At 41.7% G+C, this 15,766-nt stretch overlaps 1 protein-coding gene across 5 annotated transcripts in view; it reads right to left on the bottom strand.

Moving 5' to 3' along the window:
* Positions 1-404: 404 nt before the first annotated feature.
* Positions 405-15,766, bottom strand: part of sbf2 (SET binding factor 2) — a 112,607-nt gene continuing 97,245 nt past the window's right edge. For 4 of the 5 annotated variants that reach the window (XM_044135488.1, XM_044135479.1, XM_044135449.1 and 1 more), the window contains 13 exons: positions 14,686-14,760; positions 13,464-13,642; positions 12,183-12,359; positions 11,733-11,834; positions 8,620-8,805; positions 7,441-7,567; positions 5,655-5,782; positions 4,032-4,256; positions 3,842-3,949; positions 3,552-3,742; positions 2,908-2,995; positions 2,700-2,831; positions 405-1,658 (listed from right to left, as the gene is read on the bottom strand). In XM_044135488.1, the coding sequence (XP_043991423.1) occupies positions 1,560-1,658; positions 2,700-2,831; positions 2,908-2,995; positions 3,552-3,742; positions 3,842-3,949; positions 4,032-4,256; positions 5,655-5,782; positions 7,441-7,567; positions 8,620-8,805; positions 11,733-11,834; positions 12,183-12,359; positions 13,464-13,642; positions 14,686-14,760 (1,817 nt within the window). In that variant the 3' untranslated portion in view covers positions 405-1,559. The remainder of the gene's footprint in view (positions 1,659-2,699; positions 2,832-2,907; positions 2,996-3,551; positions 3,743-3,841; positions 3,950-4,031; positions 4,257-5,654; positions 5,783-7,440; positions 7,568-8,619; positions 8,806-11,732; positions 11,835-12,182; positions 12,360-13,463; positions 13,643-14,685; positions 14,761-15,766) is intronic. The other variant, XM_044135458.1, reaches the window with a different exon arrangement.

The raw sequence follows: 15,766 nt of genomic DNA, 5'->3' as shown, positions 1-15,766 counted from the left end.
TTACAAAACGGAATAAAACAAAAACCAAAAGCTTGAAATTCTGTAGGCAAATGTAAAAACCCATTAAAAGTCTTCCAGGCTCTACAGGCTGACCAGGAGGCCCAAACAAGACCCATATTCTACCGTCGATCTTAAGATTTTTGTTTGTTTGTTTGTTTGTTTGTTTGTTTGTTTTACGAAGGACAACATGGCTGCCCGCCCACCAAGGACGACCAAAACAACAAAATGCTTTCATTTGCATCCCAAACAACACTTCTATCTCTTGTTTGGCTATCCAGTCAATAATGAAGGGAAGCCTTATACACTGTGGACAGCGAGCATTCATTCATTACCTGCTTTGACCGACTGTTGGAGCGTCTGATTCGCAGTTAAAGGGAAGAAGCACTCTAAATATTGAAAAAGGCTCAAGTATGTTCGATTTATTTGCAAAAACTTAGTGTCGTCACAGAACATGGTACAAAGAAGAAGTAACAAAAAAAAAACAACACCTCTGACATCTTTGAATTGTTTCATGTGCTTATTCTTGTAAAGACGAAGGGCGGATAATCAGAAAACAGCACAAAAGATTGATTTAAAAGCCCTTAAGAGCGACAGAGCCTGCCTGGAGAATGTCAGCAATAACATAAGGTCTTTTTCATTCACAACATTTCGCCACAAATAGGGAACATTCAGGGAGTTTCACTCAGTAAAGACACAAAAAGAACAAACACATCAGAATTAAGTTTGGAAAAGTAAATCCTGCTCGGAGAAGACAGGACGTAAAATAAAATGCGACGAAAGTATTTACAGAAAAATAAATGACACTTGCACTGTAAGACATCGAATAAAAAATAATTTACATTGCATGAGACGTCAAAGTTAAGTAAGAAGTTAAAACATTCAACAGAATAGAAAAAACATCATGTACTTAAATAAAAAAACAAAACAAAACAAAAACCTTTTGAAACCTCTGTGCAAATTCTTTTCATTTAATCCATCACGATCACATGTACACTGTGAATAATGCCTGAAGCCTGGCTGTTTGCATCTGTCAGAAAGTCAATATTTAGTAAAGAGTGCATTGCTTTAGAGCTAAGTGCAAACAAATTGCTTTTTTTATTTTAAAAAGCTGTGCATTAAAATCTGAGTTTTTGGCGGTTTATACTTTAAGCAGCGATAACCTTTTTCCTTGTAGTAAAATATCTGATAGAAAATCCTTTACAAGCTACTTTGTATATGCTTCTAAATTTAAAATTGAACCCACAGTTTTAATGGCCAGTGATATAGCTATAGATATATTTTTAAAAATGTAACATTTCCTTGTTAGCACAGTCTCTAAAAACGTCAGCTTATGTTTGCTTTGCTCCCCGATCAGAGGGAGTGGAGGGCTGAGGCCGATGCGCTCCGCCTGCAGGGTGATGGCGGCTGCAGGGGGAGAAGCAGGAAGTTGATCCTCCGCCGTCAGGCACTTTATTCGCTGTGGTCCCATTAAACTAAAGACACTTGACTGTCAAAGCGAGCTGCTCTCAGCCACACAACTCCTCCTCTGACGAGGGCGATATGTCATTTAAGCTCGGCGTTCAGGCGTCGGATACGCAGCTCTGGATCTTATCCATCCACACCTGAACGCTGGCCGCATCGGAAGCACAGAAGTTGTAGACTCTCTTGTTGGTTTTCAGCTAAAGGGCCATCAGATTAAAAAAAAACATTAAAAACAAATAAATAATATATGTTGTATTGAAGATAAGGTAAGTGCAAACTTTTCCAATTCAAAATGTTTAAATATAAAATTGAAGCATTTATCCATGGAAAAACACTTCCCCATCCTGATTCTTCTTTATTATATATATATATCTAAAACAAGATAAACACAAGCAGATGATGAAGTTACATGATTACTAAGCAACCCAACGGTTTTCTATGAAGTGAAGTTCGGTGAAGTAGAGAGTCTGCCCAAGAGGCAGGTTTGTTTCTGATCACATTAGTGGAGCAGGGAGAGCAAAAGCCTCTTTGCAGTCTAGATGAGTCAAACCTAAGATGTGAAGTATTGGCATGTGTGTCCTCAGCTAGTGTCCTACTGAGCGGAATGATTCAACGCTGTTTTCTGCTGCTTTTAATGAACAGAAAAGCCAAAGACTGAAATACTTTAGGCTGAGACAAATTGCCAATGTGAAGTCGTATCTCCCAACCAAAGACCTTAAAAAAAAGGGTTTGATAATTCGTCTCTTCACCACCTACAAACCATCCAAAATGCGGCAGCCGGTTCTGGCTCCCGGTTTGTTTTAGGATGGGTTTTGAGATTTTATTTCCTACTTTTAAAAATGTAAAAGGTTTAAGCTTTATCGTATGATATCTCTGTGATTTTCTGAACATATACTAAGAGCGTAAGAGTAAGGATGCTTAGTTCAACCAAAAAATTGAGACAATTTTCCATCCAGGTCAGATGAGACAAATTTTGAGCTGAGTAGCCACTAAGACAAAAAGTATGTTACAGTTGATCCTTTTAGAAGCTAAGGACACTATCATCAGGCATGGTGGTGGATACATCATGCTGTGGGCTGTTTCATTATAAGTGGTGTTTGTGCGTTGCATAAGAAGGAAGAAAACGCCATCAAAATTCTTCTTCTTCATCGCAAATCAACGAGATTAAAACCAGGCTGAACGTCCAAACGTTAAATCGAAACGTTTCGAGTCGCTTCCAAACGCCAACATGTACTCACGTCAAAGAAAGCCTTCTCGTTGATGTGCTTGGGGGCTCCTGTGGTGGGCAGGGCCGGCGTCACAGACTCCACGTCGGACAGATCGATGTGGCCCTTGCAGTTCGTGTCCTCGCCGGTGTCATAGTATCTGAGCTGCGAAGGCATCAGAATTAACCTGCTGCTCCGCGTTCGGTCGGAGCGTCGGTGCAACGAGAAGCTGCCCGCTCACCTGGTGTTTGGTGACGTCCAACACAAACCAGCGAGGTTTCCAGGCTTTCAGCAGAACACCACGTTTGTAAAGGATCCCCTCGTAAGACCTGGAGAAGGACGAGAGCTAGTCCGTCAGTCTTTATATCCTGGGGGAACAAACCCCGCGTAAACAATTTTCTGTTTTTCACTTTTCCATTGTTTCATTTGCACAGTGGGGAAAAATCAGAGTAATTTTGAACGCCATTAATAGAAAGAAATAAGGCACAGAATTTCAGCAGCGATGATGTTAGGTTTCTGAATCACTTCATCTTTGTAAAGTCATCTGTCAGAACGTCATTTGGAATTTGAAAAATGAGGAGCAGATGCAAAAACCATCATAGAAAAAAAATAAAATAAACGGACATAAAGTGGATTTTAATGACTGTTTGTTCAGCCCAGAAGAAAATATCCCAACATCTGAGCCAAGAGACTGTACTTTAACCTCTCTGTAATTGTAAAATCACACACCCAGATTTTAAGCGAAAGCACAGACAATTCTCACAAAGATGACACGGAGCATACCGATGGGCTGAATCATCTTCCAAATCTGGACCGGCCCCTCGGCCAGTGAATCAGATGTGTTCCTTCTCGTTAGTCTCGGAGCTCAGGAAGTTCACGACCCACCTGTTCTCCTCGTTCTTGGGGGTGAACTGGTTGTAAAGTGTTGCAGCGCGGCGGTTGATCCCGTTGGCTGTGGCCGTGCTGTGGTCGTCGCCCAGGCCGCTGTCTGGCAGGTGCAGCATGGAGCGGCGCTGGAAGGCCTGCAGGCTGGACGTGGGAATGAGGCCCGAGAGGGACAGGGACTCCTTTCGGAGCTGCAGAGAATCGCACACGTACGTTACAGGTTTTAGAAAATGTTATTTGGTTCGCAGTCTTGCCCAATAAGACTCTCTCTCTCTTCCTAAAAGACGCACGTTTCCTTCCTGCTTGAGATCTTCCAGGATGCTCAGACGGACTCTCTCCAGGGTCGTCTGCCATTTCTCAGGGCCCTGGTTCAGCTCTCCCTCCAGCCTCTCTATGTCCTGCGGAAACCAAACAAATTACCAAAGCGTCAGGAAAGCAGCACATAAGCCGAAACCTGAACCTCTGGGTGCAGACGCTTACAGTGAGAAGTTTGGTGATGGCGTCCGGCTGGGCGCTGCTCACGTTGCTGTAACACGGCCAAACGATCCTCCTCTTGCTGTTTGCGTTGGCGTCCGCCTCCTCCGCGCTCTCTGACCTCACCGCCATCATCCTCCAGTCGTAGCACGGTCCAGTCGACAGAGTTTCCTCTGTGAAGAAGTCCCATTTAATCAGGCTGGGGATGCTGACGAATGGCTTCAGGATCACCTGCACAACGAGAGCCGGGTGGGTTACTCTATAGAGTCCAACCTGATACTGTCTGGGTAAGCTCAGCAGGGAGTCATCTGTAGCGGCATACGGGTGTTAAATCACACTTCAAGGTTCTTTTATTTACCCATTTTACTTTTTCCCCAGAAAAATTTTATCAAACAATCTCTGAAGAAAAATCTGAAGGATTTCCTCAGCTGGATGATCAAGGACAGCTGGAACAAGCTCAGATTATGGCACACATGAAGCTTCCGGCATCGACGCAATTTAAAATGAAATCCGTTCCCCCGTGAATCAGAGTGGGCATTAAATAAGGACGTGGACAAGCACTGTCCCACTACATTCCTGTTTGGACAGTCCACACCAGACTTTATTTCTATCATCATTCTAATCACAATCACCGACCTCCCAATTATGAAAAACACAATAGTTTTCCATCCTTTCAAAGCTCAGTTCTGTCTAACAAAGGCTAAATATTTCTCCAGAAGTCATTTCAAGATTTATACGCTGTGATATTTAGTCACTGATGCAGTGGATAAATACTAAGAGATCAACAGAGGAAATTACGTCAAGAGTGAAACACACAAAAATAATACGTGGTCTAATCCCCGGTATCTGATTAAAATGCTGATTTAAAACACTCTTAGCTGATAGGTGTCAGTAATTCACATCCAGCTGAAACACAGCAGCTGTTTGTACTGTTGAGGTCCATTAAAAATCAGGCTTTGAACTCAAGTTACCAAAAGTTCGTCAAAGAAGCTAAAGACAAAGCTGTCAAGAAGACCAGCGTAAAAAGGGATTAGACGGAAAAATCTAGAATACTGAGGAAGGGTTTAGCAGTAAAAGTCTGACAGCGGCTAATGCTTAAAGAGGAGCAGACTGTTTGGTCTTCACACGCTCAATCAGTTTTGTTTAAAGTTTTTGTTTCTAAATTTAATGAAATTAGCAGATTACAGTCCCATCAGGAGGATGTGGGTTATGTGATAAATGAATCCCCACACAGGTACTGGCTTCTGTCAGACATCGATATATTCCTAATCATTTTTGATGTAGTTACATGGTTTACACCGGTAAATATGAAAGTAATGCACAGCTAGGTTGGGCAACAGTTTAAAACTTTGCCAAGTTTAGTTTTAAATTGTGCGAAAAAATTGGAAAATAACAAAGCATTTTACAACGTGGCAACGACTTTTATTCACTGTTTAATTGCACTTTGAATAGCAGCAATTTGAGCGTTTGTTGAGCAGCTTTAACTTAATACTGTCAATTAAATTAGACACACGTGGTTCGTTTAACTAGACTGGAACAGGGATTGTTGCCGAAGCTGAAATGTTTTCCATTTATTTTACCATCGCTAGTTTCTGCAGCGAAGGGGCGACAGGAAGCAGAAAGACTCACATCGCTCTCCGAAGGGCTGTACAGGTAGTTGAAGAAGATGGGACTCCTCCGGTGCATCCTGTTGATACAATCCCAGACGCAGATGCCTCTACGGCCCTGTTTATCCACTTTGTCCTCAAACAGCAACCCTGTTTAAAGCAAAAGCAGGTGGAGCAGATGAATTCACAAAACCCGTGTGTCTGCTGGAGATCGTTTGAGCGGACGCAAAACAACAAACAGACAGGCTGCCATAATAGTTGGAGAAAAGCAATCAGTTTACTGGTTTGTAGAAATGGGAATGCCCTTTGAAGTGGGAGTGAATAAACAAAAGAACCAGCAGTGATACCACAGAAACACATTGAAACAACCTATCAAAGTTTATAGAATGAACTGATAAAAAGTTAATAGTGCATTAAAATTCAATGTATCGAAAGCTTTTAGATTAATCAAAATATTTCTACACCTTGAATTTTTTCAAATTACAAACTCAAACTTCGGTGTATTTTATTTATTTTCCCTCCCCTCCAGGGGGTCTTTTTCTGGGCTCTAGTGTGCCTTATATGAAAGTAGGCTGACAGGAGAGGGGGGAAGACAAATGTTGCCTGGTCCGGGAATTGAACCCGCGACGGCCACGTCGAGAACTCAGGGCCTCCAAACGTGGGTCACGCTGTCCCCTATGCCACCAAACTGTGGTGTATTTTACGGGGTTAGGGTTACCCTTGTGTTGCAATGAAGCAATGTGTTTCATTCCAACACAATGTAAAATGTTTATAGATCTGTTTGTTGGATATCATGAGGAATCGAGATGCTTTTTGTTTTGTTTATTTCATTTTCCATCCCACAGAAAAGTGATTTTGCTCAATTTTATGTTTATCTTTATTCAAAGTCATAAAAATAGGAGTAAAATTGTGATTCTTTAAAAATGACCACACATTCCCGAGAGTAGATATTTATCTGCAATTTTATGAGCTGTCCTTTTCAAAAAACCCTGTGACATTTGCAGCACTAAGGGTTTATTTGGCTGGCCTGAGAGCGGAAATGGTTCTTTAGACTGTAAACGTTGCAGCCCCCTGGTTTAAGGCCGATGTGCTGTTTTAGATTTCTGCTCCACTTAGCACTTTGCATGTCAACTAAAACAATATACCATGGTCTCATCCTACCACATTCTTCCAAAGGAAAACAGTGACCAGTGCTATTGTTTTAAAACTTAATTCATCTTTTCCACAACTATCTCCCCGACCTTTCTCCTGCGCCTCCCTTGTTTGTTCACTGATATAAACAAGAGATACCTTGTTTATACACTGATAACAGATTGCTGTAACTATGCGTCGCTATCCTTCCACTCTGTATTGATGAACTGATTTGTGTTAATCTATCACATAAAACCCCAATAAAATATATTAAAGTTTCAGGGTTTAACATGAAATAAATGGGAAAAGTTAATTGGGTGTGGATACTTTAGCAATGCTGACAGTAACGTTGACGCCTGTGGCCTCACAACGCTGTCCAAGACTATTTTCATGTTTTCAACTCACTGAGATTGTTTCTTTTATTTTGTTGTTGACTCTAGCGGCCTTTATTTGAAAGTGGTTCGACAGGAAACAGGGTAATGAGAGAGGGGGACGACATGCGGCAAATGTCGCCAGGCTGTAAATTGAACCTGCGACCACCGCCACGAGGACTAAGGCCTCAATACGTGGGTTGTGCTTTGCCCCTGTGCGACACCCTGAGATTGTTTCTGGGTAACAAAGTTCAGTATAATAAATTATTTTCCCATATTCCTGGTTTAAACTTTAATGACACTGACCGTGCTCCAAGCGCTCATAGTCAGAGTCCAACAGGAAGTTCTTGAAGCGGTTGGAGTTGTGGTGATACGCCAGGAACTTTAGATAATACTGATTAAACTCAAACTCCATAGGATGTTGGTCCAGAATCTGCAAGGACATTGGAAAAAAAAAAAAAAAAAAAGAGAGAGAGAAAAGTTTAAGACAGCTAGAGGCCTGGAGGGAAAGTCCTTGTGTCTCTCTCCATGTGTGGGACAGCTGAGATGCCTCTTTGTGGCTTCACATCTCTCCAGCGTGTAAACGAGAAACAGGAAGGAGCATCTCCTAAACCCTCAGTGGTCAGTAATATCACCACCAGCAGACACAGTCCAGACTGGACTGTAGCTCTATTGTTCCCGTCCAGAAGGGTGAGGTGGCCAACAAGAGCACTGAATATTTGAGGCCACCTGGGTCTGCTGGCAAAAACAACAGCTGTTTGGGAGATGAGGCACTTCTATTTTCAGCTCTTGTCCGAATCTCTTCTCGCTTCCCCTGTTTATAACTCTCCAGACCCCAGAAACGCCGCCAACCCGTCTCATTTGCCAAGCCTACACTTTCAAAAGACAAATGCAGAAACTATGCGTTGATGTAAGTGTATGGGAGTGGGTCTGTGAGACCTCAGGAGACACACAACCCCCCGCCCCCACAGCATTCTTCTAATTTTGCATTTCTGAGAGGACAGAGTTTTCTGGTCCTTAGCTGTGGGGGATTCATTCTTAAATCTGCGCCTCTCCCTCTTCCTCCCTCCCCACAATGCCTGAACTGCACCCAAGTTCTCCCCTCTTCCTTTCTTCAATCCCCAAAACTGCAATCTTCCACATGCGGCTTTAAACAAAAAGCGAACACTGAAACACGCGAGAACAGACAGTTCAACTCTGATCACCGAGGTTACGAAGCATCTGGGTAGCAGCCTCTCTGCACGCGCTTAGGTGCAATAAACTGTAACACATTCCGCTCTGAGAGGTGCCTAGCTACACAAACATCTAATTAATGACAGCTGAAATGCTCAACTTGTCTACTTAGTTTTGAGGAATCTCATGAGCTCACAAGCAAGTCATGAATGAAGTTAAGAGTCACGGAGGGAAGGCTGAGGAGAGGCACGTAGCAGAGGAGGAGATGCTGGAAGGTTCGGCGGCTCTGTGGCAGAGAGGCGTGAAGCTCACCTGGTGCACGCAGTCCAGGAACTGCAGGAAGATGGGAGTGAAGCCGCTGCCCTGGCTGCTGGGACTCAGATTGCTCCGCTGGCTGAATTTGTGGCCGAAGGAGAGCCACTCTTTCTCCAGGAGCACCTGGAAACCTTCCAGGGTTCGATAGAAGGGATCGCTCAGCAGCTGGATCAATGAAACAACCTGAGAAGAGAAACAACAGATAAAAAAAACAACAACAAAAAAACAAAGACCAGAGTGTTCATCAGATCGACCATGATCAAGGTAAATACCATCACTCCTGCATAATACGGTTTCTGGTTCCCATTAGAAATGCAAAGTCAAATCGACCCAGAGTCAGGAAAGACTAGTGGGAAATTTACAAATCTCATCTTTTTCCCATCAGCTAAAGTATCTGGTTGCTGCCAGGTCAGGCTGACCACAACACTACATTACTGATAAAAATAAGAAAACTTAAAAGCTACCAGTTAAACATGAAGTCAGACTGAGCACAGAGTTGTATAAAAATGAGCCATGGACATGTATGTGGTTTATTTAGTGTAAGAGAGTTTTACTATAAGCAGACAGGAAGGCTGAATGAAGTAGAGACAAGTTACTCAATTTTATGCTAGAGTTGTCAACTTCTGTATTTCATGCAGCATGTCGGATTTGAAGCTTTTAGCTTTTAGAAATCCAAGAATAAAGACAAGGATCAAGTTGTTAACTCTGCCATTTATGCCGACATATTTAAAAAAGTGTGTTGCAAATGTTGTAAATGTGAGGAAGTTGAGCAGATTTCATGAATCATCAAGCCGCTGTCTTAAAATTGAATGGGTCGACTTTTATGTGATCCCAGTTTGAATAGTGCATGAGCATTGGGACCAAGGGTGTGAAAATCAGTTAATTTAGAGGCCAGTTCATTAGGACTGGGTAGGTTGCAGAGTTTTACATGAGCTGTTTAATGTTATTAAATCACTGCTGAGAAGTTTGATTTATAAATTCTCTAGCAGTGGGAAAGAAAATCCCTGAAGGAGAAGATATACAGTTTAGGAATATTTTAATCTTTGTTTTTTTTTGTTGGTTTTGCATGTAGGCAATTTCTAAAGACATGAGAAAAAGAAACAAATTAATATTTTAGCTACTAGCTATTTTTTCTAAAACCCTAAACTGCAAATGCGAACAATGAACTGACCACCATACAACATGCAGCTCTGGCTTCTGATCCTGAGAGAGCATTTAAAAAGAAAATCAGAGCATTCCTTTACGCTGATGTTGCATTAAATGATTAAAATGAAATGAGTGGAATTTTGACATCTCTTGCTGAGCTCATAAAGTATTGTGGTCATTTCTTTTCTTGACGTTACAACCCAATAAAATGGCAATGCACAAAGAACATATTATAGCAATAACGTAACTGAATTTTCACATTAATTTTTACTCTCCGTTGCCAGAGATTGTTTCAAAAACAATCTCTAAATGATATATGCTTTATGCAACACTGCTATTCAGAAATATATCAAGGTTATTAGTGCATTTTTGTAATTTGCATGGACAGGCAAAGTCCTGATAACTATCAAAAATCCTCCTTCATCGCTGGACTATTCAAACAGACTGAAAGCTGTTTTATAACATTTATGCAGAATCTGCAATGTATCAACTTGCTGAGCCGCACCCGCAGCTCTCAGCAAACCTAACACCATCACGCAGCCTTGATCAGAGGTGGCTAAGTCCAGTCCTCAAGAGCTACTATCATGCAATCTTTAGATGCATCCATTACCAACAGCAATGAAATTAATAGCTTGTTACCAGGCGTCTGCAAAGCTGAATGACACGCTGAGGAGGGGATTCAGCCGTTTGATTCAGGTGTGTTGGAAAAGGGGTGCAGTTTAAAGCAAAGTAGCTCTGGATGGCTAAATATTACGCTGCCCTGGTCCTGCTTGACAATCAGCTTAAAAAACAAAAAAAAACAAAAGCTAATTTCTCAATATTTATTATCGAAACCACTGAGGCACACTTGCCCGATTTTTACTAAACAACTATTAAGAACCACTTGTCTATACATGCTGTGTTGTTATCCTGCTACCCTGCCCGCGTCCCCTTAGCTAATGAGCCCTGACGCGTGTCGAATGAGCAAGAAACAAAGTTTAGGTTTTCCCTTGTGAGGTTTACTAGAAGACCCTTGAGCTTTGGCAACTAAATGACGCCTCTAAAGAAGAGCAATGGACAATGTGTAAGAAAAGAAACAAAAAAAAAAAGCAAAGACAGTTCTGCATCCTGTGCCTATGAAGTGAGGCAGGGAGAGCCAAAGCATATGGATCCCATTTGTTAGTGCCGGGGCCGAGCTGGACCTGGCCGGTTGGAGCCGGCGGCCCATGGAGAAAGATGCTCAGGGCCGAACACGTGCTGCGCATGAGGGAACCTCAGAGCAGCAGCTTGGGGCCTTACAAGCCTCATAAACATATCAGGAGACTTACATGAGCACAGGTCACCATGGAAAACATGAGCTCAGAAAACAAATAAAAAATTCTAAGATACTGACAACAGATCAGCACTTAGACATGTTTACATACCTACAAAATCAGAACCATGAGCCCAGAAACCAAGATTAGATTTACGACCGATTTAGTGAAGCAAGGTTGAAATACTTGAGAGTTTATTATCATATCTGGATATCAGAGACACAGCCGATCAGAGGATGAGCGGGAAGAGGAGAAACGGCTTATTTATGAATCACACACGGCTGTCTTTGAGGTGCGCTGTGAAGGTACTTGTTTCTCCTTTCAATCTCTATAAACTACTTGGAAACAAAGTGTGACATGACAGGACTCCTCAGCATGGCTGCACAAACTAACGATCTACGGGAAGCTCTCCACACGCAAAACAATCAGCAGGAACCGAAATGATTCAAAGAGGCATTTAAACCAAAGACATTTTTGCACAACACACTTGCAGCACTAATCAAATCCTACGAATCCTCGCTGTAATGTGGCCAGCACATGGAAACTGGGTGTCTCACTTGAGATCTTAATCAGCAGAGATCTGCCAAAAGTCTTTGTGGATCAACTGATCTCACTCTCTTCCTCACATCTGTATGTGTGTCGCTCAGGAAGGCATTAATGAAGCTCTCTCACTTGTGTGGTGATGTCCCAGCCGTCCTCCAGGCTGAGCAGGATGGACGAGCCGCTGTCCAGAAGCTCCACCAGAGACAGGGCCAGCTGCAGGATCTTGTGAAGCTGTGAGACATTGACATATGTGCATATGAGCAAATACAGACACATTTACCCACCATGGACATACTGCCATGTTGGGTCTGGGGGAAAAGGACATATTCAGCGCTGCTAGATTCCCACAGTTTGTGTGGAGTGCCAAGTGTAAGGCTGCAGGGGGCCAATCAAATAACTAGCATGCTCTGAGCCCTTTAAGAATGCGTTTCCTTTGGGAAAATGGCTTCAGAGTGGATTTATTCACATAATTTATCCATGATGTGAATCTGCTATACAGGATGACCTTACATTCACCACATAACTTTCAGCTGGACTCCAAGTGAATATCCGGTTGTAGATGTGTTGGCTGTTAGTCACCTGCAGCATCCACTCAGATTCCTCCAGGGCTTTGAGGAAGGAGTCTTCCGAGTCGGACAAGGGGGCGCTGGGAGCGCAGGCCCTCAGCAGCTTCTTAAAGGCAGCTTTTACCTGACGAGCGTCTGCAAACTCCACCGGCACCAGTTCACAGTTCAGAGAGGAGTCCAGTCTGAGTCCCTGTGTTGTGTTCACAATCAAAGGCAAGAACATGATAAATTTAAATGCTATAGATTTGTCATTGTGGTGTTAAGGAAAAGTTTAGTTTCATTATCTGAATTTGTCATTTGATGGTAATTTGAGTTAACCAGCACCTGAACGCTGGTACAGTATTAAATAGCTGAGGGGTGTAATTTCCCAACACTTACCATAACTGTAAACTCTGGTAGGTGAACATTATGTTAAAGCAGACCTACTATGCAAAATTAACATTTTGTGCTTTTTTATACTTTGAACTGCTTCTAAAAGCAACGCTTAGAAAAAAGACCTCCCAATTATTAAGTCACAATTGACTTAATACTTAGCAAGTATTAGGGTTTACTTAGCAACCCTAGTCAAGCCCAGTCTGTTGCCTGGCAACCCGAGCTGAGCTCTTGCATGTTTGGCCAGCTGGTTTTACCACTGTATGCGCTGTACAATGGCTGCTGGAAAAGAGAAGTGTTTGGTTGTTGACTTACTATCCAGAAACCACTTGATGCATTCTTGTTGGTGGTGCTGGAGGCTCCACTTCTGCTTTTCAAAGAGGTATGGTTGTACAATTGCGCATGTGTTTGCAGCCATTTTCACTTGCGAGTGTAAATGTTGAGTTTTGGGGCGTGGCCAGCAAGAGCTTGTTTGGTTTAAAGTGAGAAGAGGTCCTTAAATAGCCTGTTTTGAAAGTTCAAAATAGGGAGAAATCAGCAGACTGAAATTTCACTATCTAAGAATGATTTTGTGCAAAAAAATGTAATGAACGTGTTTTGTATAGCCCGTAGACCTGTACTAACTGTTTAAAGAAGCACACTAGATCATCTGTAAATGTTCTGCATGCCGGGCTACTTAACACTCTGCCATAGCTTTCAGGCAAACATTAACAGAAAAATACATGTCAAATCGCAGGGAAGAAGTATGATTCCTATAGATCACGACAACAATGTGACCGCCACAACCTAAACAGCTAAAAGAAATGTTTGAGCCTGTGTTCACGGTTCATATAAAAGTAGATTTTAAGTCAAAACAGTATGAATGAGCTACAAATATTTGTGAAAAATAAAACTTATCGAAGCTTCTGGTATTCTCTCTCACCCTGAGATGTGACTTTTCTCCAAAGATGTAAAAGGCGGCTCGATGCTTTCGTAGTTGAGCCTGCAGACTGCTGCTTCCTGCAGGGGGCGCCAGATCCTTCCCTGCCAGTCTGGCGCCCACGTCGCCCTGTGACGGATTCTGAGAGAGTTTGCCGCTTGAACGCAGACTGGCCCACATGCCTGCAAAAAAATAAAAAATCAATAAGTCACATACATCCGCACACATGCAGGAGCCGGCTTGTCTGAATGACACTAATGTACACATGCCGTCAAATACACTAGGGCTGAATAATGAATAACGTACGACATGCAGTCTGCATTCACATGCACAGCCGTTCAATTTGGATTATATAAACACCTTAATGTTCTGCGTCTGCCAGGAAAGCAGTTGCCTGTGTGGATCTGAGATATTAGAAGCAGAAGTTGCTGGAATTCTTAGCGAGTCAACAAGTCTACGAACCAATTTCTATGATAGCCAGCATGCCATAATGTCCAAACATCGTAAATCACCATTAAGAGAAGGGATTTTTTTTTCCACAAAAATCACTTTCAGTCCTTTTGAATTTCATTCATTTTTCCAAACGCTTTAAAGCGGACAAGTTTTATAGGAGCTTTTAATCATTTAAACTAAAATCCCTTCAAAATATGCAGAAGTTTATTTTGAAACATATCGAGTTTTATAAACTCTCTGTAAAACCTTTCATAGTTAGAATCAGTTAACTGTTTACATTTGAAGCCAGACCTGATGACAGGATCAAGATGACTCAGTTATAAACAGAAAAACACTGGTGTCACACATACACCAAATATATCTGCAGGATTTTTACTCCCTGACATGCACCTTTCTTGCTTAGTTGACGTGTCTTCTCTGAGCTGCAGGATTTTCATTACGTTCGAGTCTTGTTTTATGACAAATGGCTTCCTCTCCTTGTCGTTTTGGACCCGGCTCATAGCTGACCACAGCAATGCTGAGCCAAGACATGAACAACAGAAAAGACCACATGAAAGCAGCCACTATGGCTTGTGAAAAACCACAGCTCCCAGAGGAGTAGCTGCGAAGTCAGCCATGATTAGTAGGATGTTACACAAAGGCCTAAGCAAGAGCTGTGCAGCAGAATGAGCCATGTCATTTGACCTGGTTAGTGAGCGTTTGTGTAGATTAGAGAAAGGCTAAGGCTCTACATATCTGTTAGACAGAAGGAGAAGCAACAGTTTCACTATACCTTGATTGTGGATTCTTTCCTTAGTGGCAGGTTTTTGGTTTGAGTGAGTGAATAGTTTGTCTCTGTACTCAAGCACTGGGTGGTTGTTGGGTACAGGAGAGAGGATGGGGCAAATTAACGTCACCATATCAACCAAACCTACAACCTCACACACATGCAAACAAACAGTAGACTGGGCGATATGTAGCAACAAATCAAAATTACTTTGTTTTAATGACTGGAGGAATGATTGTCATACAGCAGCATGCATGAATGAATTTTCCATGTTATAATTGGTGGAGACTAGAAAAAAAAAAAAAAAAAAAAAAGACCAGATTTAGATTTATTTTGTGCAGAGAAGATGTGACGTGTTGGTTCCTAAGAGCAGTGCATGATGACACCCTGGGCGAGTGCCCAACTTCTGGTGTCCCAGACACAACTAATCACATACTCAATCACCATTAAAGCCCTTTCTGCAAAAGAGAGCATTTTTAATATCGTCACAGTTTTTGCAAAAAGTGATTTTTTTTGTGCCTAAATCATCTTTTAGCAAAAAAGAAGCATTGAATTATGTTTGCCAAAATCACTTTGGGCAAAAAACTGAACAGGATGAATGGATGGACAAATATTAGCATAAAAAACTAAATCAAAAGATCTTCTACATACACTGTTTAAAAAGACACAACCTTCTTTTTTGCACCGTTTAATGTTAATTCAAGCTAAATGTTTTGTCTGAGGTAAAAATCACTTTAACCCACGATAAATGACAGAATGATTACATGTTTTAAACTTTAAAATCAGATTTTAAAAATCAAATTGACATGGAAAAATTAGTCATAGTTTTGGTGCCACAGAAAATCTCACGTTAAAAACACCTGCATATCTTTTTATACAGTGTAAACCAAAATCTAGAGTAAAATGTAGAGATAGAAAAAAAACAATGCCAACAATGCTTTAAGATTCTTTTCTTAAGAATCTTTAAGAAAAGATCTAAACAGTTGAGTTTTTGCATAGCTAAATGAATTGCAGCCCAGACTCAAAAAACAAAGTTGTCATTTTTTTCTTTTACTGAATCATAAGTCACTAATCAAATCTAAATTCA

Source organism: Gambusia affinis, linkage group LG02 (assembly GCF_019740435.1).
Source record: "Gambusia affinis linkage group LG02, SWU_Gaff_1.0, whole genome shotgun sequence".
In the NCBI taxonomy this organism is placed as follows: domain Eukaryota; kingdom Metazoa; phylum Chordata; class Actinopteri; order Cyprinodontiformes; family Poeciliidae; genus Gambusia; species Gambusia affinis.
The sequence above is the reverse complement of the archived record's forward strand: the minus strand, read 5'-3'. Positions and strand labels throughout refer to the sequence as shown.